We start from the raw sequence: 25,644 nt of genomic DNA on the forward strand, positions 1-25,644 counted from the left end.
TGCTTCCTATGGATCTCTGTCCGGTCATAAACACCACAGGGCCAACAATCCAGGAGTCACCTGCAGCCGGGGGCCCAAGGAAACGTCGAGCCTAAACAGGCCCAACCAGACCTGGAATCTGCCAGTGCATTCTACACCCGCTGCCTCCATTCAATCAGATCTGACACAAGTTGTTCCTGTATGACTTCAGCCATGTGGGGGGGGGGGGTTACATGAGCCATGCCCAGGGCTGAACTATACACCAGTTCCTATCTACTTCCCACACACGTGTAAAATGTGCTGAAAATGTTAAAGGGGGGGGGTTGGGGATAGAAGTGAGTGATAAGAGAGAGAGATATTTGGCAGTTTCACACACCCTCCGGGTGCTCACCTCTCAGGAGACAAAGAATGCACTCCATGGTAGACCATGATAACAATAGCAGACACTTCAATCTGCAGGACACAAGCAGGCATGTACAAAGCACTCCATCAATGGCCATTATTACAGGGCCTGTACTGGGAGCTGACAAGAACCAGAGCTTTACACATGAAAAGCAAAGGGAGGTCTTACTTATTTGCTCCCACCATCCCCCATTTTGATTTTCTCTGTACCAGTATTATACAACCTCCGGCCTTCCCTTCCGAGGGTGTCCCCAAATCTAAAAGTACACCCCACCACCTCGCCCACCCCATACTTAAATCTGACCACCGGCCTTCCCTTCCGAAGGTGTCCACAAATCTAAAAGTACACCCCACCACCTCACCCACCCCATACCTAAATCTGACCTCCGGCCTTCCCTTCCGAAGGTGTCCCCAAATCTAAAAGTACACCCCACCACCTGGTCCACCCCATACCTAAATCTGACCTCCGGCCTTCCCTTCCAAAGGTGTCCCCAAAGCTAAAAAGTACACCCCACCATCTCACCCACCCCATATTTAAATCTGACCACCTGCCTTCCCTTCCGAAGGTGTCCCCAAATCTAAAAGTACACCCCACCACCTCGTCCACCCCATACCTAAATCTGACCTCCTGCCTTCCCTCCTGAAGGTGTCCACAAATCTAAAAGTACACCCCACCACCTCACCCACCCCATACCTAAATCTGACCTCCGGCCTTCCCTTCCGAAGGTGTCCCCAAATCTAAAAGTACACCCCACCACCTGGTCCACCCCATACCTAAATCTGACCTCCGGCCTTCCCTTCCAAAGGTGTCCCCAAAGCTAAAAAGTACACCCCACCATCTCACCCACCCCATATTTAAATCTGACCACCTGCCTTCCCTTCCGAAGGTGTCCCCAAATCTAAAAGTACACCCCACCACCTCGTCCACCCCATACCTAAATCTGACCTCCTGCCTTCCCTCCTGAAGGTGTCCCCAAATCTAAAAGTACACCCCACCACCTCGTCCACCCCATACCTAAATCTGACCTCTGGCCTTCCCTTCCAAAGGTGTCCCCAAATCTAAAAGTACACCCCACCACCTCGTCCACCCCATACCTAAATCTGACCTCTGGCCTTCCCTTCCAAAGGTGTCCCCAAATCTAAAAGTACACCCCACCACCACATCCACCCCATACCTAAGTGCTCTATACTTCACAAACTTTTTCCTTAAAAAAAAAAAAAAAACTACTAAAATGTGAATTTCATTACAGCATATGAATGGTTCCACAGAGGAAATTCTTGGTGCAATAACAATTCAGCACACGGCATCTTTTCCTTGCAAGGATAAAATAACTTGTTTCCTGCCACCCTATAGCAGATCACATATAATATATATATATATTCTGCCCTCAGCTAATACTGGAATCTTCTACTCCTCCTACCAGTCCATCCCCCACAGTTATTACCTTTTGTACCACTAGCCCCTCCCTCCTAGATTGTAAGCTCCCAGGATCAGGGCCCTCCTATCCCTCTTGTATTGAACTGTATTGTTGCTGTATTGTCTCCCGTTATATTGTAAAGCGCTGAGCAAACTGTTGGCGCTATATAAATCCTGTATAATAATAATATATAAATCCTGTATAATAATAATAATAATAATAATAAATCCTGTATAATAATATATAAATCTTGTATAATAATATATAAATCCTGTATAATATTAATATATAAATATTGTATAATAATAATAATACAAATCCTGTATAATAATAATAATAATAATATACAAATCCTGTATATTAATATATAAATCTTGTATAATAATAATAATATATAAATTCTGTATAATAATAATATATAAATTCTGTATAATAATAATAATATATCAATTCTGTATAATAATAATAATATATAAATCCTGTATAATAATAATAATATATAAATCCTGTATAATAATAATATATAAATCCTGTATAATAATATATAAATCCTGTATAATAATAATATATAAATCCTGTATAATAATAATATATAAATTCTGTATAATAATAATAATATATAAATCCTGTATAATAATAATATATAAATCCTGTATAATAATAATAATATATAAATTCTGTATAATAATAATAATATATAAATTCTGTATAATAATAATATATAAATCCTGTATAATAATAATATATAAATCCTGTATAATAATAATATATAAATTCTGTATAATAATAATAATATATAAATCCTGTATAATAATAATATATAAATCCTGTATAATAATAATAATAATATATAAATCCTGTATAATAATAATAATAATATATAAATCCTGTATAATAATAATAATATATAAATCCTGTATAATAATAATAATCCATTCATTTATAGTAGCAGAATATGAAAAATTATAGAATTTTTCTACCCATAAGAAGTTTGTAGGAATGATCAGTTTGTAAAAAGAATAAAAAGTCCCTAAAAAAAATAATTTCTAATTTGAAAAAAAAAAAAAAAACCTCCCGAGCTTGGCATAAGGCAATATGAATGCAAGATGGCCAACATAATAAAGTGTGAACCGCCAACAGATCCCTTGGAACGCCATGCCAGGTGAACGCACCTCACCGGTGAGGGCCCGGGCTTGACAGCGTTGGGGCTTCAATCCTCATCCAGGTACAGACATTTCCTAATGCTTTCTCTACAGATACAATGATTATCATGCCGATCGCTGAGCCCTCAGAGGGTTAATAAATGCTGACGCTTATTCCAACCGTCCGCACCTCGGAGGCACTACAGAAAGTGAACGCTTCATAGGATTTCCCCCTCCATTCCACATGAATCATTGTGACTTGCAATTCTCCTGGCATAACACGGCTTTGTTTGCATTAAATGGATGGATCAACAGAAAACATTTTCTTTTCAGTATTTGGCAGCCGAGAGCACTTTCTTCTCTCTTGGGGGTTCAATAGGTGAGATTTGTATCCACAATTTCCAGTTCTGCACTTTCACTGGGCCCATTATGAGGCATTCCTACCATCCCTGTGCAGAGTTCCCGGGTCTGTACACCCGCTGTGCCCATTATGAGGGGTTCCCACCATCCCTGTGCAGAGTTCCCGGGTCTGTACACCCGCTGTGCCCATTATGAGGGGTTCCCACCATCCCTGTGCAGAGTTCCCGGGTCTGTACACCTGCTGTGCTCATTATGAGGGGTTCCCACCATCCCTGTGCCGAGTTCCCAGGTCTGTACACCCGCTGTGCCCATTATGAGGGGTTCCCACCATCCAGACACCCACCTATCAAGGCATTTTGATATTTCCATAACTCCCAAGAGCTAGCCCACTGCTAGGACTGGGGGCTCTTAAATAGAAGCACTGAGGCAGGGACCTGTGACATTTTCAGAAAGCCATGTACAGCACCCTGCCAGCCCTTTTCACTAGCCATGATCTGCTTGCACTGCATAGAGAAGCACACAGACCCATTGATGACATCACGTGTGTCTAATAAAAGGAATGCAATAAAAACTATGATTTAATAATGTAATTATGTTGCTGGGGGGGGGGGGGGGGGGGACCAGGGAAGGCAGCATATAAGCAAATGGAACTTCAGTTCTAAATACCGGAGCTACAATGACACCATGATCGTCGTCCTCCATCGGCTTCCTGTAGACTGACACATTGTACAGCACATGGAAGTCAAATTTCACAAGTTCGGTGAAGGCGGGAAGGCATTCACACACGTCCCTGCGAAGTGTTCTAGTGACTGTGCAATTCTAGTGTGTAGATACTGAAGGCGCCAATACCCAGCGACTCTCACAAACCACGGAACAGATTCTGGCCCAATTAAAAGATGTTTTGGGAAAAAATTTAAATAAAAATAAATGCACATTTTTGCAAGAAAGAAAAAAAAAAAGAGCATTTTTTCCACATCAGCCTGCAGAGCATTGCACCCACGATCAGTGGATGGACGATGCAGAGCCGGGCTCCTGTACACACTGCTTGCAGCGCTGGTGCCTCTGTAGGGGCATTCTATTACCCCCGGTTCACATCTATGCGGGCCGCGTTTGAGAGCACATTCATTTGAATGGACTCCTGTGCCCGTGACACGCAGGGAAGAAGTCCCTGCACTTCTTCTGAAAACGCAGCCCGCATGAGAACCTCGGTTCCCATTACAGTTGCGTTTTCCAGTGCGGGCGACGTGCTATTAGAACTAACGACACCCGCCCGCGGGTCCACATTTCTCTGTGCTGGGGTACAGCTGCACGGATTTTCCACGGAACCACAGCGGCACCACCCGCACAGATGTGACCCAAGCCTTAGAGCTGCTGGCAGTGTGAATGGACTAGGAGCGTGCTAACCAGCATGGCCACGGTCCATTGAGGACCACAAGCCCTCTTCTGCAGTGGACAGGACTTGTAGTTCTCTCATTTACAGAATTTTGTGAATGAATGAGCTTGGCGGGGCTCTGCTGATTTCAAAATGTGACAGTGAGTGCAGCGAGGGAGGACCCCTGCCCGCTGTCACAGGAGGGAAGAAAGGAGGGGGGGGGTCTGTAGTATATTACACCCTAAATATGGGGGCAACGTGCTCCAAAGGTAAACCTAGCCTTTAAAATGCAGCTGTGGGCTGCCACTGCTAACCACCTCCTGAAAATGCCCGTGGCCTGGCTGCACCATTTCAGTCACTAAGGCCCCTTTCACATGGGGGTGGAATCTATTTGAATCTGCTTGCTCAACAGGGGATCTGTCTGCCGACTCCCCCCCGCTGAGCAGAGCAGGGCAGGTGGATGACAGATCCGTGTCCGTTCCACTTACGCAAAGTGGACACAGCCAGCTCTGATCTATGGGTGGTCGGATGTAAACGGATTGGCTCTTCGTTTATACCCGACCACCCTCTGATCCGATCCACCTAGACCAGGGATAGGCAACCTGCGGCTCTCTAGCTGTTGTGGAACTACATTTCCCATGAGGCATTGCAAAATTGAGTTACAGCTGTGACTTGCAGAGGCATGATGGGACTTGTAGTCCTGCAACAGCTGGAAAGCCGCAGGTTGCCTACCCCTGGTCTAGACGGAGGGGAAAGTATCTGAAGAGTGATTCACAGTGGTATTTCACGGTTTGGATTCACAGTTTTTTCACGGATTATTAATGTGATTGGGTATTCACTTGAATGAAGTCACTATAATTGATAATTATTTGATTTAAAAGGATAATACACTATGTGATATATTCTTTTTTTTTTTGAGGAATATTATCGGGGAACGTTTCTGAAAGATTTTTGAACACGTTATTACTCGAGAAGAACTTGATTTGATTTAATGTTGGACTTATAAGGTTTTGGAGTGCACATATTTATTATTGAGGATAGCATCTTCTGCTTATTAATCCCCTACGGTTTGTTTTTAGCAGACTGGATTGGTCATAGGCAGGTGTAAACGAACACAAGTCCGTTTACATCTGCCATTCCACAGAGGAGAATGGAGGGTCCGATCGAGTCAGCATGAAAAACAGACAGGGGGACCTGATCGGACCCCTAACATGAAGGGGGCTTAATCCGGAATAGATTAGGAACCGATTTCACATGCTTGTTTCAGGTCGGTGACAACGAACACCTTCCTATTTTCAGTTCTCAGTACGGGTTCCCCAACACCCTTGCAAATTTTGTGTCACCATTTCTACATCACACTGATTCACAATACAGCAAAGCAATGCCAAAATCCCACTTTGATCCCAAAATCCAAATTGTATAGCTACCTCCTCCATGACCGGTCATGGCATGTTATGGAGGGCCCAAATTCATTTATACTACAGAATATTAAAAAATATAAATAATAATAAAAATATATACACACAGTATACATATTATATTCCATTTATTTCATTTTTGCTCCCCCCCCCATGTGAGGTCTGGATCTGATCAGCAAAAACCAGATCCAGGCATCCCTTCCCCATGCAGATCACTTCCAATGGTTTTCTGCAATTGGCCAGCAATAGATCAACATCGCAGTGACCTATTGCCGCAGGTACAAAGCAATAACAGCTTTCTCAGCCTCTGTACTGCAAATATGTTTTCTGACATCACATCCTGCCCGCTAACAACCCAACACAGAAGCATTGCATTCACAAAGACCCCCCATAGGCAGCCTGCTGTGCTGCATGATCATGCCAACTCTCAGGCTTAGTGCTGGGTCCCAGCTCTCACAGACAGGCAACGGTTCCAGCACTTAGACTAGGTTCACACCTATGCAGTTGGCGTTTGATCCATTTCCGCAGTGTGTTTTGGAATCGTTTTTGCTATATTTTGCGGTTTATTTTATTTTTTTGTTGCTAGGCAGATTTAAAACTTAAAATGCGCAAAAACACACTACATGCTTTTCTGCAGATTTTCCATTGAAGACTATAGAACCAAAAACACAATCTTTTGCATTAAAAAAAGTCTCTGACCCTTTCCAAAAAACGCACCAGGTGAAAACACGGAGATGTGAACAGAGGCGTCCCTAGGGTAGATGTCACCCGGTGCGGTAACACTTGGTGACACCCCTCCGATGATCCCTGCAGAATGGACTGGATCTGCGGATTGATCATAATGGATTGGACTCTGATACATTATGCTCAATCAGTAGATCCGATGCATCCTGCCGGGATCGTCGGCTTTCTTTACAACTTACCTTTTCTTGGAGCGGGTCCGGTGTCACCCCGTATAGGTTGCATGCCGGCGAGGATCGTCAGCATGTAACCTATACGGGGTGACACCCTAGGGACGCCTCTGTTCACATCTCCGCGTTTTCACCTGGTGCGTTTTTTGGAAAGGGTCAGAGACTTTTTTAATGCAAAAGATTGCGTTTTTGGTTCTATAGACTTCAATGGAAAAGCTGCAGAAAAGCATGTAGTGTGTTTTTGCCGCATTTTCCATCCTGTGGGGATCATCGGCTTGCTTTACAACGTAACTTTTTGTGGAGCAGACCGGTGTCACTCCGTGCGGAACGCACCCCCCGCACCTACTGCGGGACGCCACTGGATGTGAACGTGTCCCATAGGAAATTATGTTAAATGGACTGCTGTGCATTTCTGCAAAAAACGAATACGTGTGAACTTAGGGTAAAGTTGATGGGGGCCACAGGAACTGCCGAGACCAGCCGGCTATAGCACGGTTTTAAAACCGTAGCCAGGCCCCAAGCGGTTAAAGAGGAAGGGGCCACGTGGACCAAGCAAACCTTGCATGTAGTGCAACGTCCACTTTTAGCTTTATCTGAACACCGCGGTGTTCTCCGCGCTCAGCATGGCCCATCAGACTTAGCGCCGAGTCGAGCTCCACGCCACGGAAAAGGATCCATAACTGAATAAATCTTTTCTCCTGGGGTTGGTATAAAGTGCAGCCATAATCTGCATGTTACATAAACAGCTCATTAGCACAATAATGGCGGTCTTGACAACTGGCTGGGAGGCGACTTTGGACATATGAAGATTAGAAGCCAACAAGCTTCCCCCTGGGAGAGGAAAAAAAAAAAAGAAGAAGAAGAGGCCGCAACATGTGTCTGACCGGCTAAAACAATCAACGCTTTCTGATCCGGAGAACGCTGGACGCAAATGTTTGATCGCAATGTCTCGCCATTTTAAAAGTAGCTCCGAACTCCAATATGTAACATATTCGTGTCATTTTTAACCTTATTAACCCCTTTATGCCCGCCCAACAGGTGAAGCGGCAAACGTGTGAGCTTTACCACACATGTGCGTCGCTGGACTCAAAGACAGCTTTCAGTCCGGGCTAAAGATTGGTAGCCAGCAGGACCGGTTTCCGATCACATGACCACTGTGACAGTGGTCACATGATTTTCAATCCTTTTCGGCCCAGGGCATTCCCAACAGTTTGAAGGAAGCAAAAGGGTTAACAATCCCTGGTGATGTTGCATGCAATGCAGGTCCTTGTTAAAGCCCCACAGAAAAAAAAAAAAGACCCCTGCAGTGGTGGTGCAGCAAGTGTTAAAAGCTAGGGGTACAGGAAGAAGCGGTAATACTACTGGCCCAGGACTGGACTCCAGGAATAGTAAAACGCTCCCTACGCTGCAAAGGTTAAATGTCTGGAGAAAAAAAAAAAAGTTTTAATTGCCTGATCCTGTGCTTTCGCAGCCTCTTGCACTCAATGCACCAGCAGACCAAAGTCCTCTGATGTAATCAAGACCGATGCAGGGCCCATAGAACTGCACTGGCCGTTAGGATGCCAAGGAAAAGTCCACCTCTGGAGCATGGGGGGGGGGGGAGCAGAGAGTCGGGCAAGGCCTCATTCAGACAGACTCCAACGCTGGACCTCATACAGCTGGGCACTGCATTGAGGGCCGATCACCCGCATGGCAGTCAAACTGGCACGTGCGGCTGTGTGCAGCCGTTACATCCCAACAGATATCTGTAAGTGGAATATAAAAGGCGCTCATTTACAGGCTGCGGGTGTCAGTGCCTGTCTGAATGAGGCTCAAAAGTGCTTTTCCCATTCACAAACAGAACCAAGCACTTAACCCTTGCAGTTCATGCGCAGCCCCACTGCGAGGAAAAGGTATTACTTTCCCTGGAGTTGAGCTTTTAAGCCACTTTGTGTTACAGGGTGACAACGCTCTGGCCCTGCCTCCCAACCGCTCTCTTGCGTTGCCACCCCATTTAGACAGGAGACAACCTACCAGCATGTCTTTGAAGTGTGGGAGGAAACCGGAGTACCTGGAGGAAATCCACACAGGCACGCAGTTTGCATATTCTCCCTGTGCGGGTTTCTTCTGGCTACTCCGGTTTCCTCCCACACTCCAAAGACATGCTGGTAGGTGAATTGGCTCCTGTCTACATTGTCCCGTGTATGTGTATGTATGAATGTGAGTTAGGGACCTTAGATTGTACACCCCTTGAGGGTTAGGGACTGATGTGAATGTACAATATATATGTAAAGTGCTGCGTAAAGTGATGGCGCTATATAAGTACCTGAAATAAATAATAAATAAATATTTTACTGAAAATTTTGGTATTAGATTGGATTGTGTTTGCGTGCAGTAAAATTCATTAAAGTGTATTTTTTCCCAGAAAATTGTGTTTCAAAAATCGCTGTGCAAATACCGCACGACATAAAAAAAAATGTGCAGCACCCATCATTTTATTCTAAAGGGCCTCTGCTAAAAATATATATAATGTTTGGGGGTTCTAAGTCATTTTCTAGAAAAAAAAAATGTAGATTTTTACATGTCTGTGAGAACTGTCAGAATTGGCCCAGTAGGGAAGTGGTCAAGCAGGTATGGCCACCTGTCCCCACCACCGGGAACCCCGCCTATGCAGCCATCGCTGGAGTCCTTGTAGACAGGAAGTTGGCGCAAAGAGGCTGCAGGAGATCAGCAGCACCCTAATGTAACAAAAGAATAAAAAAAAAAAACACAACATAAAAAAAAGGAACGCATGGTAATTCTTTATAATACCCAGCACCTTGAAAAGTCAAGCATTCAGTTCAGTTTTCGATTTTCTTGTTGGACGCTCAACTGCAGCCAAGTTAAAGTAGCCCGCAGCATGGAGGAAGAATAAAAACGTTTCAACACGTATTGGGCAATACTTCCCAACGTGTAAATAACTGAGTGCTGCCAAGTACGAAGCAAACTGGTTTTCACAAAAATGTTACTTTTAATAATAATAAAAAAAAAAATAAAAAAAAATAAAAAAAAAAAAAAAAAAAAAAAGGATTGTACATAAAAATCTCTAAACGTGTTACAGCGATGAGAACAGCGATGGATCTCCCGGGGGAAAGGGGGGGGCGCCCGCAACTTCCTGATTACGCGAGGGTGCGAAGCTGAATTACTACTCGCTTCACGTGGCGAGCAACGCAATGCAGAGCAAACTGATGAAGACAGTTGACGGATGTACGCATCATCCCCCGTGATTACCGAACCGGACGCGTCCCTTGTGATGATCAGAGCTCGCCAAATATGAAGAGAGCCAGAAAGGGGGGGGGGGGGGGGGGTTCCGTATGACTGAATATATTACCCTGCCATCTATTTATCAATAAAAGCTCGCTCCTTGGCTGGTACACGCGGCGGATCATTTTTTGATGTGTCAACCGCCATCTTGAAATTAATTGCCAACGAAAAGCCACACGTGCGGCCCAATGGGAGACCATACACCAGGGCTGGACAACTTTGCTTTCAATCTAGAAGCCAGCTAAAAAAAGTTAGGAGCCAGTTTTGTTTTTTTTTTTTTACTAACAGGGCTTTATATTTGAGGATGGAGATGGCAGATCTTGAATTGCGGATGAAGGGGACTGGAGCCAGGCAAGTTGCTTGGTAGGACGGCTTGTTGGGGCGTAGGTGCTCGATGCGAGTTGTGGTGCGCGGCATGCTGGGCGCGCTGGACTCTGCTTGCCTCCCAGCTTGTCTCCAGCACCGCGTGAGGACTGGCAGGGAGGAGGAGAAATGGGCCAATGTGCGCACGGATTGGCTGGTGCCGAGGAAGAGGAGAGTGTGGGGAGCCTTTTCGCAGGGTGGCGGCGGATCTGCTGGGGGAGGGGACGGAGGGTGCCGGTGTGTGGAGAGGAAGAGAGAAACTTTAGCTCTGCTGCATGTCTGGGGCGCTGAGCAATGGGAGTTGCTCGCACCTGGTTTCTGGTTGCCATGGTGACCTGGGATTTATTGAGCCCTGCCCCCCCAATATACAACCCGGTTCCCCCCTCTATACACACACTGGGTCTGGTTATATATATATATTACACCCTGCCTCCCTCATCCTCTGTATTCACACTTGTCCTGTCCTCCCCAGGTCTGGTCCCCCCTCTATATACACCCTGGACCCAGGTCCCCCCTGTATACACCCTGGGTCTGGTCTCTCTCTCCCTCTCGAATATATGGTTGTAGGGTAGGTGAGCTCCAGGGGTGGAAGGCCAACTTGGCAGCGAACAGCCAACAAAGCTCCCCCAGAGAGAAGCCATTCACCTTCGGACCCTGCTTGGCATTGAGGGAGGAGACAGCGGCTGCTTGAGGAGAGGAGCTCAGCCACCCCCGACACTCACAACGGGCCTACTGCCTGCTTGCGGGGAAACCATGGAGACCATCCAAAACAGCCGGGGAGGGGGGGAGAGAGAGAAGGATCAGCTGCCCAGCGCTGCATGTCTGGGGCGTCAAGCATTTAGAGTTTCCAGGGGTGAGTGGGTTGGCAGAAGCCCAGGCACCAGGACGCGATTTCTAGTCACCCTGGCGCCTGGGATTTGCCGAGCCCTGCCATACACCACATGATCTGATTTGTACATTCTTCTTCACATCTACCATTGATTATGTAGTACAAGGGCCTGCACTGACACAAACTGACACTAAAGCTGGCTATCCAATCTGATTGTACAATTTCCATGCAAAATTGTACAATTTCCTTTATATTTATCAAAGCAACGTAAAAGAACAACAAACCCAAACAATGCTTTTCTTACCTCCCGTCCCTTCGCCATTTATAAACAGTGGCAGGTTGAAGTAGTCATACCAGGATCAGTGACTGCAGCTACAATCTGGTCTAACAGACCCCATAAGGAGGACCGGTCATCTCCATAAAGAAGACTGGTCACGGACCAAGCACTCACAAGGGATGTAGTTCATATAATAAAGTTAATCAAAACAATTTTTTTTAAAATAAAATACAAAATTTATTTTTTTTTTTAGAGCCCCCCTCCCCCCCAGTGCTCGAAAACAAAGGCAAAAAAGTATGTTGTGAACGTCAGAGCGACATTTCTAGTGACAGACCTCCTGTAGAACTCTGTATAAACTTGTAAAGGCTTTTAAAGCATCACCTACAGCGATTTTTAAGTACCATAGTTTAGTGCTGTACACAATTTTATAGTGTGACATGTTTGGTATCTATTTGCTCATCTTTTATATTTTGCCAAAAAATTGGGAATTAGATTGTGTTTTTGTTCACTAAAACTCATTAACCACTTGCGGACCACCCGAAATGTACTGTGGTTGGGAGGCCCGTGCAGGCCAAGCGACGTACCAGTATGCTGCTGCCTGCTTCTGGGTTTAGGGCCCATGCATGACAATCAACACAGAGCTCTGTGCAGAAGGAAGAGACAGCACACATTGCACATAGTTAGGTACACAGTTATCCCCTTGACCGCCCTAGATGTTAACCCCTTCCCAGCCAGTGACAGTGTATACTATTAGCACTGATCACTGTGTTAGTGTCACTGATTATGTCAGTGGCAGTCAGTCCCCCCCAGCGTCAGATTGCTCCCCGCACTATCACTGTCCCACTATGAGCCGCCAATAGATAGATATATATATCTAATCCATTATGTATCCCATGGCTTGTAGACGCTATAACTTTCACGCAAACCAATTAATAAACATGTAGCAGAAAGCAGAATACATTTTGGCCACAATTTATGAAGAATTTTTTTTTGGATAGGTTTTATAGCAGAAAGTAAAAAAAAAAATAGGCATATTTTTCAAAATTTTCATTTTTTTTTATATTGCAAAAAAAATAAATAAATAAACCCAGTGGTTATCAAATACCACCAGAGGAAAGCTTTATATGTGTGGGGAAAAGAAGTGTCTTTTGGATACAGTACTGCATGACTGCGCAATTACCAGTTAAAGTAGAACAGTACTGAATAGCAAAAAAAATCACCTGGTCATAAAGGGGATAAAATCTTCTGGAGTTTAAAGTGCAAACTTGCAGCAAAATTCATGTGACAAAAAATTGCAACCAGCACCATTTCATTCTTCAGGGTCTCATACAGATACATTATATCTGTATGTCTGAAAACAGACACAAATGGATACAAAACATACATTGTAATATCTTCTATGAAGAGATTTCCTATTTATTTAATTCTGCAGGAATTGATCTTTCTAGTCACATCACAGGTTTTTTTTTTTATTTTTATTTTATCATATTTGATGTTAAATCCAAACTCCGGGAGAAACAAGTCCTGGTTTACAATGGCAGTTGGGGGCGTTAAATCCAGGAGGTTCTGTCTCCATTAAGCTGCAGTGGCAGCTGTACGGGGGTCTACACATACTGCGACCACAATGCTTTGCATCGCAGCCTAGGGGGAAAAAAAAAACCAACAACACACACACAACACACACCACACACCAAACACACACCAAACACACACACAACACACACACAACACACACACAACACACACACAACACACACACAACACACACACAACACACACACAACACACACACAACACACACACAACACACACACAACACACACACAACACACACACAACACACACACAACACACACACAACACACACACAACACACACACAACACACACAACACACACACAACACACACACAACACACACACAACACACACACAACACACACACACAACACACACACAACACACCAAACACACAACAAACACACAAACACACAACACACCAAACACACACCACACACACACACAACACACCAAACACACAACAAACACACAACACAACAAACACCACAACACAACAAAACACACAACACAAAAAAAAGCAAAAAAAAAAACAATTTACCATATCAAGTTCGGCAGACAGCAACACCTTCCTAATGTGACCCATTTATTTGAATTAATCTGTGCCATAAATGCATGCACTGATGGCGCAGGTTCTTGGGGGGGGGGGTTACAAAAATGTTCAGGTGGTGACATATTGCCTTCGCAACACCTGTGAAATCCCCTCTGAAAAGCGATCCACCACAAATCAGAGATAACACTGGTGTAAATGAGCCCCAAGGACTGGTTCACACCAGATGCAGCCCAGTGTGCTCCATTGTGTGGATGCAGAGGAATAGTCCACTGCTGAAGCATGGGAGAGCACTGGATCAGGTAAGTAAAACGGCTTATACTGCCCCTTAGACTACACCAGCATTTAACCCTTGCAGTGCAGGGGGGGGGGATGCAGCCCCAGTGTTAGGGAAGACTTACTTTTCCCGGAGTTGGGCTTTAATCTTTTTATGAATAGAATGGTTATAGACGTGTCATCCAAAGAGTACCTACGGCCAAAATTTAGATCAAATGAAGTCAAATGCATTTTTAAACGCAGTATGGACACATATGCAAAAAATAAAAAATAAGGAACACATTTCAGTAATCCTCGTGTACCGTACTGCAGTGCGCTTAAAAAAGTACACACGGGTGTGGAAATTTTTTAAAAAAACTACTAGTCCAGGGACTAAATCGGGGCCCCAATCTACTTGTCCCGCATGACAATCTACTTGTCCAGATTAAAAAAAAAAAAAATTTTTCTTAACCAAAACTTTATTTAAATCAGAGATAATTTTACGAATGTCGGGGCTTTTAAAAACAAAAGAGGCTTTATGGTGACTTAAACGTGTATTTTTAATATTGGCCTGTTTATCTCCTCCTCCCCTCCCTGCCCCTCTCCAGCACCGCACCCGGGGTCTAACAGGGAGGAGACCTTGCAGTGTAATCAGCACCGATTGGCTACTCGTCAGGAAAGGGCAGGTCGGGGCTTATACTTTATCCCTTTCGCGGCCAGAGCCGTTTTTGTGTTTTTTGCACAAAAATCATTTTAGGCCTGAAGATTACATAAAACCCCTCAAACATGAGGTGGAACGCAGAGACACTACAGAATAAAACAGTGGTACTTCCAATTTTTTATGTTGTGTAATATTACCGCAAAATGTCAGTAAAAAAGTTAATTTTAGGGCACAAAAAAGAAATAAATTACCCTATTTTTTTGTAAAGTATAAAAGATGAGGTTGCAGCGAGTAAATAGATATCCAGCTTGTCAAACCTTAAATTTGAGCGTGCTTGTGAAATGACAACGAACTTCAGTACCTATATTTTCTATAGGTCGACACTTTTAAAGCCCCTTATAGGTCACCAGATTAGGGTTACAGAGGAGGTCTGGTGCTAGAATTATCGCTGTCACTCTGGCGTGCGCGGTGATATGCGACATATGTACCGCAATCGACGGTTTCATGCGTAGGTGCACCAGTGTGTGCTTTTACGTTTGTATGTGCGTATATATGGGGGTCTTAACTTTTTTTTTGGGGGGAGAGAATGGTATGTGCTTGGGTGTAACTTTCATTTTTTACAACTGGAAAAAAAAATTTTTTTTCCATCACATAAAGGGACAAAGTCCCCTATGTGATGATTCTGGGTGACAGGTTCTCTTTGAGACATTCAAGGTCTAAAAGACCCTGCATGTCTCCCGTCTGCTCCACTGAATGTAATGTGGTGCACTTCGCATCGGATTACATTCCTTCCTGGGGATTGCATTACAATCTCTCAACGGGGACCTGGAAGTGACATCATAACGTCACTTCTGGGTCAGCACAAGAAAAGGAGGAGAGCTCTAGTACGTAGGTGGAGGGGAGGGGGAAATTGAGTAAGGTAGGTGGAAGGGAGGGGATATTTAGTAAGGTAGGTAGAGGGGAGGAGGGATATTTAGTAAGGTAGGTGGAGGGGGGGGGGTTTACAGTGACCGATGTATTTTTTTTTCGGCCACTAAACGTCCTCAGCGTGATGGCCAGCAGCATTCAACCCACTTTCTGTGAGCCCATGCTGTCATGGATCCACCCACAACCTGTGACTGGACAGTGAGCTCATCTCCTTTACTGTCTTCCTATCAGCATGCTTCCTGCCAACACAGAAATGGATTGGCTTTGTGTGTGCTCCTTTGTCCTACCATAGTATGTTGCTGCAAGTTAAAGCCCAACAAAAAACAAAAATTCCCCATGCAATGGGGCCATTAACTGTTCATTTTGTCAAGGGGCAAGGAGAGGGCTACATACTCAGCTGATCCTCCGCTCCCGTGGCAAACAGCACTCCCCCGCAATCCAGCGGTGCACTGTTCCTGATATTCTCATGTCCAGAGCAGGTCTATGGGCTTGATGACATTCGGAACAGTCCACACATCTCCTTTCTCCTGCCCCTTACGTCTTTGGTCACATCAATCCCACTTTAAAATCGTGAGACTTCCAGTGAAGTCGCACAATTTCAAAGTCAGATGTCAGTCCGACTTCAGGTATGACTTGCAAGACATCTGCAACTTGCAGGACACAGATATCATGCAAGTCGCACCTGAACTTGCAAAAAGTAGTGCACGCACTACTTTCAAAATCGGTGCAACTCTGACGAAGTCGGCATCGCACGGATATGACTGCTTCAATTGCCAATAGGATGCAATCTGAAACTATCAAATCGCATGAAAAGTCGCACCTGTATGACCGGGTACTAAAACATATACAGCAATTAACCCTTACAGTGCGGGCAAGCCCCACTGCATGGGAAAACTTTTTTTTGCCCGGAGTGGGGCTTTAACCACCTCCTGTCCGGCTGTTGTATATAAACGGTTGGACGGTGGCAGTGCAGGCTCGGGTGGCTGTTTATAAACGGCCTCCCTGGGAGCGCGCAGCACCGCGATCCGGTGCCCGCTGCGTCCTCCGGATACAGTGGAATACTGATAGTCTGTGCGAGGTCCCGATCAGGTGATCACGGATTGGCCAATCCGTGATCACATGCAGAGTAGTAAGCAAGATGTCACTTCTGACATCATTGCTTACTACGTGTGAAATCTGTGAAATTCACAACAGCCATGTACCATGTGACAAGTTGTGACCAATCACAGCTCACACAGTATTTCTCAATGGCTGCAAGAATGCAGCCAGAGAGAAGGAGAAAAGATTGCTTTTACAGCCTTTATGGTTGTAAAAGCAATCAGTGTAAAAAAAGAAAAACCATCACCCCCCCACAAGTAGTAGTATCAGCATGGTGACACTGTACTGCTAGGGTGACAATACGTAAAAAAAAAACAAATATAAAAGAAAAAAAAATGTTTAAAATTTTTAATTTTTGGTTATAAACTAATTTGGGTTATTTTGTTTTTACTAAAAAGATAACGGAATAAATTTTGGCCAAGATTTAGGATGAAATATTATTTATTTGCAAAATTTTATAAGAAAAACACTTTTTTTCAAATTTTTTGAACTTTTTCATTTACATAGCAAAAAAAAATTAAAATCCCAGCGGTGAATAAATAACACCAAAATAAAGCTTTATCTGTCTCAAAAAAAATGCTAAAAAATTCATATTGTCATTCAAAGTGTGATAGCGCTGAAAGCTGAAAATTGGCTGGACAGGAAGGGGGTAAAAGTGCCCAGACAGGAAGGGGGTAAAAGTGCCCAGACTGGAAGGGGGTAAAAGTGCCCAGACTGGAAGGGGGTAAAAGTGCCCAGACTGGAAGGGGGTAAAAGGGCCCAGACTGGAAGGGGGTAAAAGTGCCCAGACTGGAAGGGGGTAAAAGTGCCCAGACTGGAAGGGGGTAAAAGTGCCCAGACTGGAAGGGGGTAAAAGTGCCCAGACTGGAAGGGGGTAAAAGTGCCCAGACTGGAAGGGGGTAAAAGTGCCCAGACTGGAAGGGGGTAAAAGTGCCCAGACTGGAAGGGGGTAAAAGTGCCCAGACTGGAAGTGGTTAAACACTAAAGTCAAAACTTTTTTTTTTCCCCACTTTGGATAGAGCACAACCCGTCAAGTTTCTTTTTTTTGGTCCCATTGGGAAGACTTCTCTTCACTTCCTGTCCCTTAAACAGGAAGTGAAAGAAAATCTGGTGACAACTCAAAATATGGGATTTTCTTTCACTAATTGGAAACAGGACAGAGAAGGTGAATCTCCCTAACAGGGACAAAGAAGAAAAAAAAAAAAATCACAAAAAAAAACCACTTGACAGGGGTTCTAATTCCTCTCAATTGATCCAAAACTATCCCTCCGCCTCAAAATAAAAGTCCCAAAAAACAAAACCTGAAAAAAACGTATTTTCCCTTACGTTATACATTAAACTGATGCTACAGGTTCCACCAACGGCACGGGGGGGGTGGTGTCGGTGTGCGCTCTCTCTCTTCAGTGATATGTGAGCCATAGAGGTGAATGCAGGATTATCGCCGACATGAAATGTGAATGGTCCGAGCTACAACTGGCAGTGAACGTAGGGAGCCGTTCCGTAGACCATACCTGACACCCTCAGCAGGAAACTGCAGTATAAAAATAAATAAATGTAGTCTGCAGTGAGTGAATTGTCCGCCTGCCGTGGCTCCAAAAGGGCCACAACCAGGTGGATGACGCACGTTTCTAAAAAGCGTCTCAGTCGCCTGTTAAAACCTGGCATGGGCGCCGGGCAGAGCCGTACACATTGCTGAGAATGGGGCCGTCCCAAGGTGGGGGTGACACAGGAAGGCTAGGGTCACACCTCTGCAGGTTGTGTTTGAGCCATTTCTGCATTGCGTTTTGTTTTTCTTGTTGCTAGGCAGATTTAAAAACGCAACAAAAATGCAGCAAACACACACTACATGCTTTTCTGCAGCGTTTACATTGAGGTCTATAGAAACAAAAATGCAACTTTCTGCGTTCAAAAAAGTCCCTGACCCTTTGCAATAAACGCACTGGGTGAAAAAGCACAGGTGTGAACATGTCCCATAGGAAACCATGTTAAATGGATTGTAGTGCGTTTCTGTAAAACTCTGCGGAAACCGCTTAGGTGTGACCCGAGGGTAAAGAGGGATTTCAGTGTGAAAAGCCTTGTTGTCGCACAGGTGTGCGGGAGGCAGCAGTTCACCTGAAGATCACCTGGACCACGGACCAAACGCTGCTGACAACCCGGTCCTCGCGTCAGCACCTAGAACCGTGTGAAAGAGGCCTAATGCCCAGTAGGGCACAGAAGAGAAAATCAGACAAAAAAAATGCATTTGGAATATTAATCTATTTCAGTGGTCTTCAAACTCTTCCTCCCGCCGCCCCGGGGACGGGGCAACCCTCCCTCCCGCCAGCCCAGGGGCAACCCTTTCTCCCGCCGGCCCCGGGGACGGGGCAACCCTCCCTCCCGCCGGCCCCGGGGACGGGGCAACCCTCCCTCCCGCCGACACCGAGGACGGGGCACCCCTCCCACCGACACCGAGGACGGGGCACCCCTCCTTCCATCGGCACCGAGGATGGGGCAACCCTTCCTCCCACCGACGATGGGGAACCCCTCCTCCCGACGATGGGGAACCCCTCCTCCCGACGATGGGGAACCCCTCCTCCCGACGATGGGGAACCCCTCCTCCCGACGATGGGGAACCCCTCCTCCCGACGATGGGGAACCCTTCCTCCTACCGAGGATTGGGCACTATTATTCCTATTGATACCAACAATGGGGCACCCCTCCTCCCACCGGCACCAAGGATAGGGCAACCCTTCCTCCCACCAACACCGAGGATGGGGCACCCTTCCACCCATGGACACCAAGGATGGGGCACTATTATTACTATTAATACCAACAATGGGGCACCCCTCCTCCCACCGGCACCGAGGATGGGGCACTATTATTCCTATTAATACCAACAATTGGGCACCTCTGCTCCCACCGGCACCAAGGATGGGGCAAACCTTCCTCCCACCAACACCGAGGATGGGGCACCCTTCCTCCCACCAAGGATGGGGCACTATTATTCCTATTGATACCAACAATGGGGCACTGTTTCTTCCATTCAATCCAATGATGGAGCATTGTTCTACTCCCACTGGTCACAGCCCGCCCCCTATAGTCTGAAGGACAGTAAATTGACCCTTTGCTTAGAAAGTTTGGAGACCCCCGATCTATTCATTCCTATACAAGCTTCTGGCAGCCAATCACAACAGTTCAGACTAACGCTTTCAAAGGGATAGGATTATAAATTCTTCTTGTTAGGTAACAATTAACAATTTTCATGTAATTAACCATTTGACCTCCGGAAGAGTTGCCCCCCCCCCCCCCCCCTTCTTGACCAGGCCATTTTTTGCGATACCGCGCTGCGTTACTTTAACTGACAACTGCGCGGTCATGCAACGCTGTACATAAAGGATATTTGTCATTTTTTCCCCCACAACTAGACCTTTCTTTTGGGGGTATTTGATCGCTTCAGCGGTTTTTACATTATTAAAAAAAAAAAAAATTATAAAAAATATTTTTTTCCCCATTAAAAACATATCCAATAAAATATTTTTTTAAAAAAGCAAATGTCTTCATTAATTTAGGCCAAAATGTATTATGCTCAAATTTTTGGTTGAAATAAATCCCAATAAGCACATAGTGATTAATTTGCGCAAAAGCGTCTACAAACCATGTGACATATACTGGAATTTGTATTTATTTAATACTAGCAATGGCAGCGAATTATAACGGACCACGATATTGCAACGGACATTTTTACACTGACACTTTGTGGGAACCAGAGACATTAATACTGCGATCAATGCTAAAAATACACACCGACACTGGCTGGGAAGGGGTTAAACATCTAGTGTGATCAAAGGGTTAACTGTGCGCCTAGCTATGTGCTCAGTGTACACTAGGTGGTGCTTCAACTAGGGGAAGTGAAGGATTGTGCTCCCAGCTTTGTAGGGCCACAAGATCCTTCACCTATCAGAACAGAGCTCTACCTTGTTTACGTAGGCAAAGCTGTCCTGTCCGACGATCGGCAGAAATCCGTTTAGCAGCATTCGCAGATCGACTTCTGCTGTGTATGTACACAGCAGAAGAGATCCGGTGGCGCGTGTGCGCCCCTTATGGAGGAAGTGCAAAAATCACAAATATATACATGATTTTGCACAGGAGGCCCACCCTGTAGCAGTAAAACTGCTTTAGGGCAGACTTTAAGTGGTTAATATCCATATATTAACCACCTCCCATCCGGCCGTTGTATATAAACGGCCAGACGGTGGCAGTGCAGGGTCGGGTGGCCGTTTATAAACGGCCTCCCCGTACCCTGCTTGTGTGATCCGGTGCCCGCTGTGTCCTCCAGACACAGTGGAACACCGTTCATCGTACGGGACCTCTGTGCGAGGTCGCGATCATGTGATCACTGATTGGACAATCAGTGATCACATGCAGAGTAGTAAGCAAGATGTCACTTCTGACATCATCGCTTACTACGTGTGAAATCTGTGAATGATCACAGAGTGGCAGTGCAGGGTCGGGTGGCCATTTATAAATGGCCCCCCGCCCACTGCTTGTGTGCGCTCCTTGGGAGCGCGCAGCACCGCGATCCACTGCGTCCTCCGGACACAGTGGAACACAGTTCATCGTACGGGATCTCTGTGTGATCGATTGGCCAATCAGTGATCACGTGCAGAGTAGTAAGCAAGATGTCACTTCTGAGGACATTGCTTACTACATGTGAAATCTGTGAATGATCATAGAGTCACATGGTACAGGGCTATTCACAACAGCCTTGTACCATGTGACAAGCTGTGACCAATCACAGCTCACATAGTTCTCAATGGCTGCAACCTCAAAGGCTCAATGAATGCAACCAGAGAGGAGAAATGATTCCTCTTACAGCCTTTATGGGTATAAAAAAAACAAAAACAAATCATCACCCCCCCAAGTAGTACAGTGTCACCATGGTGACACTGTACTGCTAGGGTGACAGTATGTGAAAAAAATATATAAAGAAATAAAATTTAAAAAATGTTTAAAAATCATAGTTTTTGATTATAAACCTAGTTTGGGTTATTTTTTTTAAATAAAATAACGGAATACATTTTGGCCAAGATTTATGAAGAAATATTTATTTGCAAAATTTTGTAAGAAAAACACTTTTCAAACTTTTTGGACTTCTTCATTAACGTAGCAAAAAAAAAAAAAAAAATCCCAGTGGTGAGTACCACCAAAGTAAAGCTTTATCTGTCTCAAGAAAATGCTAAAAAATTCATATGGGTACAGTGTTGCATGACCGCGCAATTGTCATTCAAAGTGTGACAGCACTGAAAGCTGAAAATTGGCCTGGACAGGAAGGGGGTGAAAGTGTCCGGACTGGAAGTGGTTAAACACTAAAGTCAAAACTTCCCCCCCCCACTTTGGATAGAGCACAACCCCTGTCAAGTTTTTTTTTTGCACCTTTGGGAAGACTTTTTTTCACTTCCTGTCCCTTAAACAGGAAGTGAAAGAAAATCTGGTGACAACTAAAAATGTGGGATTTTCTTTCACTAACTGGAGACAGGACAGAGAAGGTGAATCTCCCTAAAGGGGGCAAATAAAAAAAAAAAAAAAAAAGAAAAAAAAAAAACTTGACAGGGGTTCGAATTCCTCTCAATTGATCCAAAACTATTCCTCCGCCTCAAAATAAAAATCCCAAAAAACAAAACCTGAAAAGAAACTTATTTTCCCTTACTTATACAGTAAATTGATGCTAATTGGCCTGGGCAGGAAGGGGGTGAAAGTGTCCGGACTTGAAGTGGTAAAGAAAGATTAGAAAAAAAAAAAAAAAAAAAAAAAAAAAAAAAAAATCGAGTGACCAAGTCTGCGCATGATTGCAAACGAAAGAACAACCCACAAGAAGAAAAAGGCAACGAAAAAAAATTACCATCTAAGACATAAAATATTCTCAAACACAAGCTCATCTGTCGCTCTGCTCTCTCCTCCTACCAGCAAACACACAAATGGATTGGCTTTCTGCGACCCTGTAATAACGATAGATACCTCCTTGATGCTTTGAACATCGATCGCCCTGGGCGTGGGTACAAGAGGGGTCACATGTACATTACATCACTTCCGACCCCATGCTGAATACAGCTCCGTACGCTGGAAGACATATTCTGTCATACGAAAATGTTCGCACCTTTAGTAATCTGTCGTTTTTAAAATGTGTTTTTAACCAGCCGTGTGAATGAGGCCCAAGAATGTATTTCCCGGGGTTACAGCGGAGATGTATAAATGCATTCATACTGTATTTCCTATGCAGGTCATTCCACCCCAGGAAAGGTGTACTTGCCGTAAACTGCGCCGAAGACAGAAGGGTGAGCTGCACCGCCGAACAGATCTCTGTACCGATCAAAAGGAGGTTCACCGCTTCCTGCCATGAAATGCGCATTGGTGGCGCGTACAGCCACCCATCCAGGGATTTACACTCGTGCACTTACAGAATAGACTCCCCGGACAGAACAGACCCCTGGACAGAATAGATCCCCGGACAGAATAGATCCCAGCAGTGATTCATTACCATGTGCGGTTGTCTCCCTGGCATGGAGGTACGCCCACCATCTGCGTTGTATGCCTTCCTCTCCTGTGTACCCGCCATCCACTGACAGCAATAGAGAGGACACAAGTTCCAGTGACCCATCTAAGAGGGAAGTCCTCTAACTTCCTGGTGTGGCTATGGGGCAGGAAGTGAAGAGAAGTCTCCCCAACAGGACAGAGAAATATTATATATATAACACAGGTGTGTAATCCTCCCTCAGTACATTTATATACACTTCACATTGAACTAAACATGTAAGAGGAGCAGCATTCAGAGATCATCATAGAACCATGACGGGTCACATCACTGTACATTACACACACGTGTCCAGAGAAGGGGCTCCACCTGGAACATACACTGACATATGGGGGGAGGGCATGATTCAGGTCATTTGTTACTTCTAACTACACGAATAACAGTGGAGCATTGAGGGGCCTCCAGAACCAGTCAGAGGGCTCTATCCTTTGCTGCTGCTGGAATCCGATTGGTCAGGAAGAACAACTTCCTGTATCCAGGGAAATGACATCCAATTGTATCAAAGCGATGTGAAGACGTTACATTGTAACCAATGAGATCACATGACAGGAAACCACCATACTAACAGCTACAATCCGCACCCCCCCCCCAACCATCATCTCTAGAAGTACCCCCCCCATCATCCCAGATAACACCCCACAATACTTCTCCCACTTCACATGACCCCCCTATAATGCCCCAGAGGGACACCAACTATCCAGAACCCCCCCAATCATTAATACCCAGTAACAACCCCCCCCCCTCCACCACAATACCCCAGAATGTTTCCCCTCCACCGCCATTAGTACCACAAAATGCCCCCCTCCCCCGCAATCAACACCCCAGAAAGCCCCCCTCCCCCCGCAATCAACACCCCAGAACGTCCCCCCTCCCCCCGCAATCAACACCCCAGAACGCCCCCCTCCCCCCGCAATCAACACCCCAGAACGCCCTCCCCCGCAATCAACACCCCAGAACGCCCTCCCCCGCAATCAACACCCCAGAACGCCCCCCCTCCCCCGCAATCAACACCCCAGAATGTCCCCCCATCTTCCTCCATTAATACCCCCTGCTCCTTAACCATTATTACCAGAGAACACCCCCTCCCCACACTACTAATACCCCCCAAAACGCCCCTCCCCCACCTCTAATACTTCCCCTGCCCCCTCCCCCCCAGTAATACTCCAGTATAGCCCTCCTTCAATACCCCGGACTCCTCCCCATCGCATATGACTCCTTAATACCCCATCATGTCAGCCCCTCCCCCCTCTGTAGTTGATACCCCGGAGTGGCCCCTCCCTCCATACTGCCCCGGTGTGGGGGATGGGGAGGGGCCCCACGTGTGCTCGGGATCCCGGGGAAGGCCCGGTAAGAGGACAGACATGAGGCCGGGCTCTTCCCTGGACGTCCGGGGGGCCCCGCCCGCCGGGTCCTTACCTGCGCACTCGGGGAGGCCATGGCGGACACTTTCAATGAGTGAGGCCGATCATGCCGCTTCCCCCGCCGCCGCCATCTTCTCTGCTGCGCGCTCACCGCACCGCGCATGTGCCGGAGCCCGCCCACTGGACCACATGATCCTCACAGGGGGAGGAGGGCGGAGGAGGCGTGGCAGGCAGCAAAGAGCAACAGGATAGGAGAGAGGGCACGTGACACCGTAAGCAGAAGGGGCGTGGCAAAGCGAGGGGAGAGCGCCTAGGACTCCTAGACAGAAAGGGCGTGTCCGGCACGACGAGTAGGGGAGAGAACACGTGACACAGGGTAGAGGCGGCGACAGGGAAGGGAATGGGCGGTGCCATGGGCGTGTGATCCTATAGAAGAAGGGGTGTGTCCCAAACTCTATAACAAGAAAGAGGCGGGGTTACGTCTATAGATGTAGGAACGGAAAAAAAAAGCTCCTAGTTACTATGGGGCAGGTGGGGGAGGAATGCTGGGAGGAGGGGAGGCATTCATTCGTTCAATCATTGCTCGTCCAGGGCTCATTCACATTTTTCCTTGAAGCTTGCTTCTGATGTACTTATTGGTTGTCACCAAGACAGGAAGTCACAGACGATTATGTGTGTTTTTATTTTTGTCTTTATATTTCTAGTGTTGTTTTTATCAATTCCGGTAATTTTCTTTTTCTTTTATACAATGAAGGGACCTAGTTAGAAAAAAAAAAATAAGTTCATACAGCCATCACCAACAACCGCCAAAAGGGCGCTAATATGTTCATTTCCTATGATCACCAGCTCCATCTAGTCGCCATAATGTGGTATTTTCCTGGAATACATCAATTA

At 45.7% G+C, this 25,644-nt stretch overlaps 1 protein-coding gene across 1 annotated transcript in view; it reads right to left on the reverse strand.

Annotated features, from left to right (window-relative positions):
* The window catches only part of USP10 (ubiquitin specific peptidase 10), a 78,909-nt gene extending 53,977 nt beyond the window's left edge, over window positions 1-24,932 (reverse strand). The window contains exon 1 of the mRNA XM_089662863.1: window positions 24,806-24,932. Within this exon, the coding sequence (XP_089518989.1) occupies window positions 24,806-24,913 (108 nt within the window). The 5' untranslated portion in view covers window positions 24,914-24,932. The remainder of the gene's footprint in view (window positions 1-24,805) is intronic.
* Window positions 24,933-25,644: the final 712 nt, after the last annotated feature.

The sequence above is a fragment of the Staurois parvus genome, unplaced genomic scaffold (genome assembly GCF_062004578.1).
Source record: "Staurois parvus isolate SC_StPar_1 unplaced genomic scaffold, SC_StPar_1.0 ptg001570l, whole genome shotgun sequence".
Classification (NCBI taxonomy): domain Eukaryota; kingdom Metazoa; phylum Chordata; class Amphibia; order Anura; family Ranidae; genus Staurois; species Staurois parvus.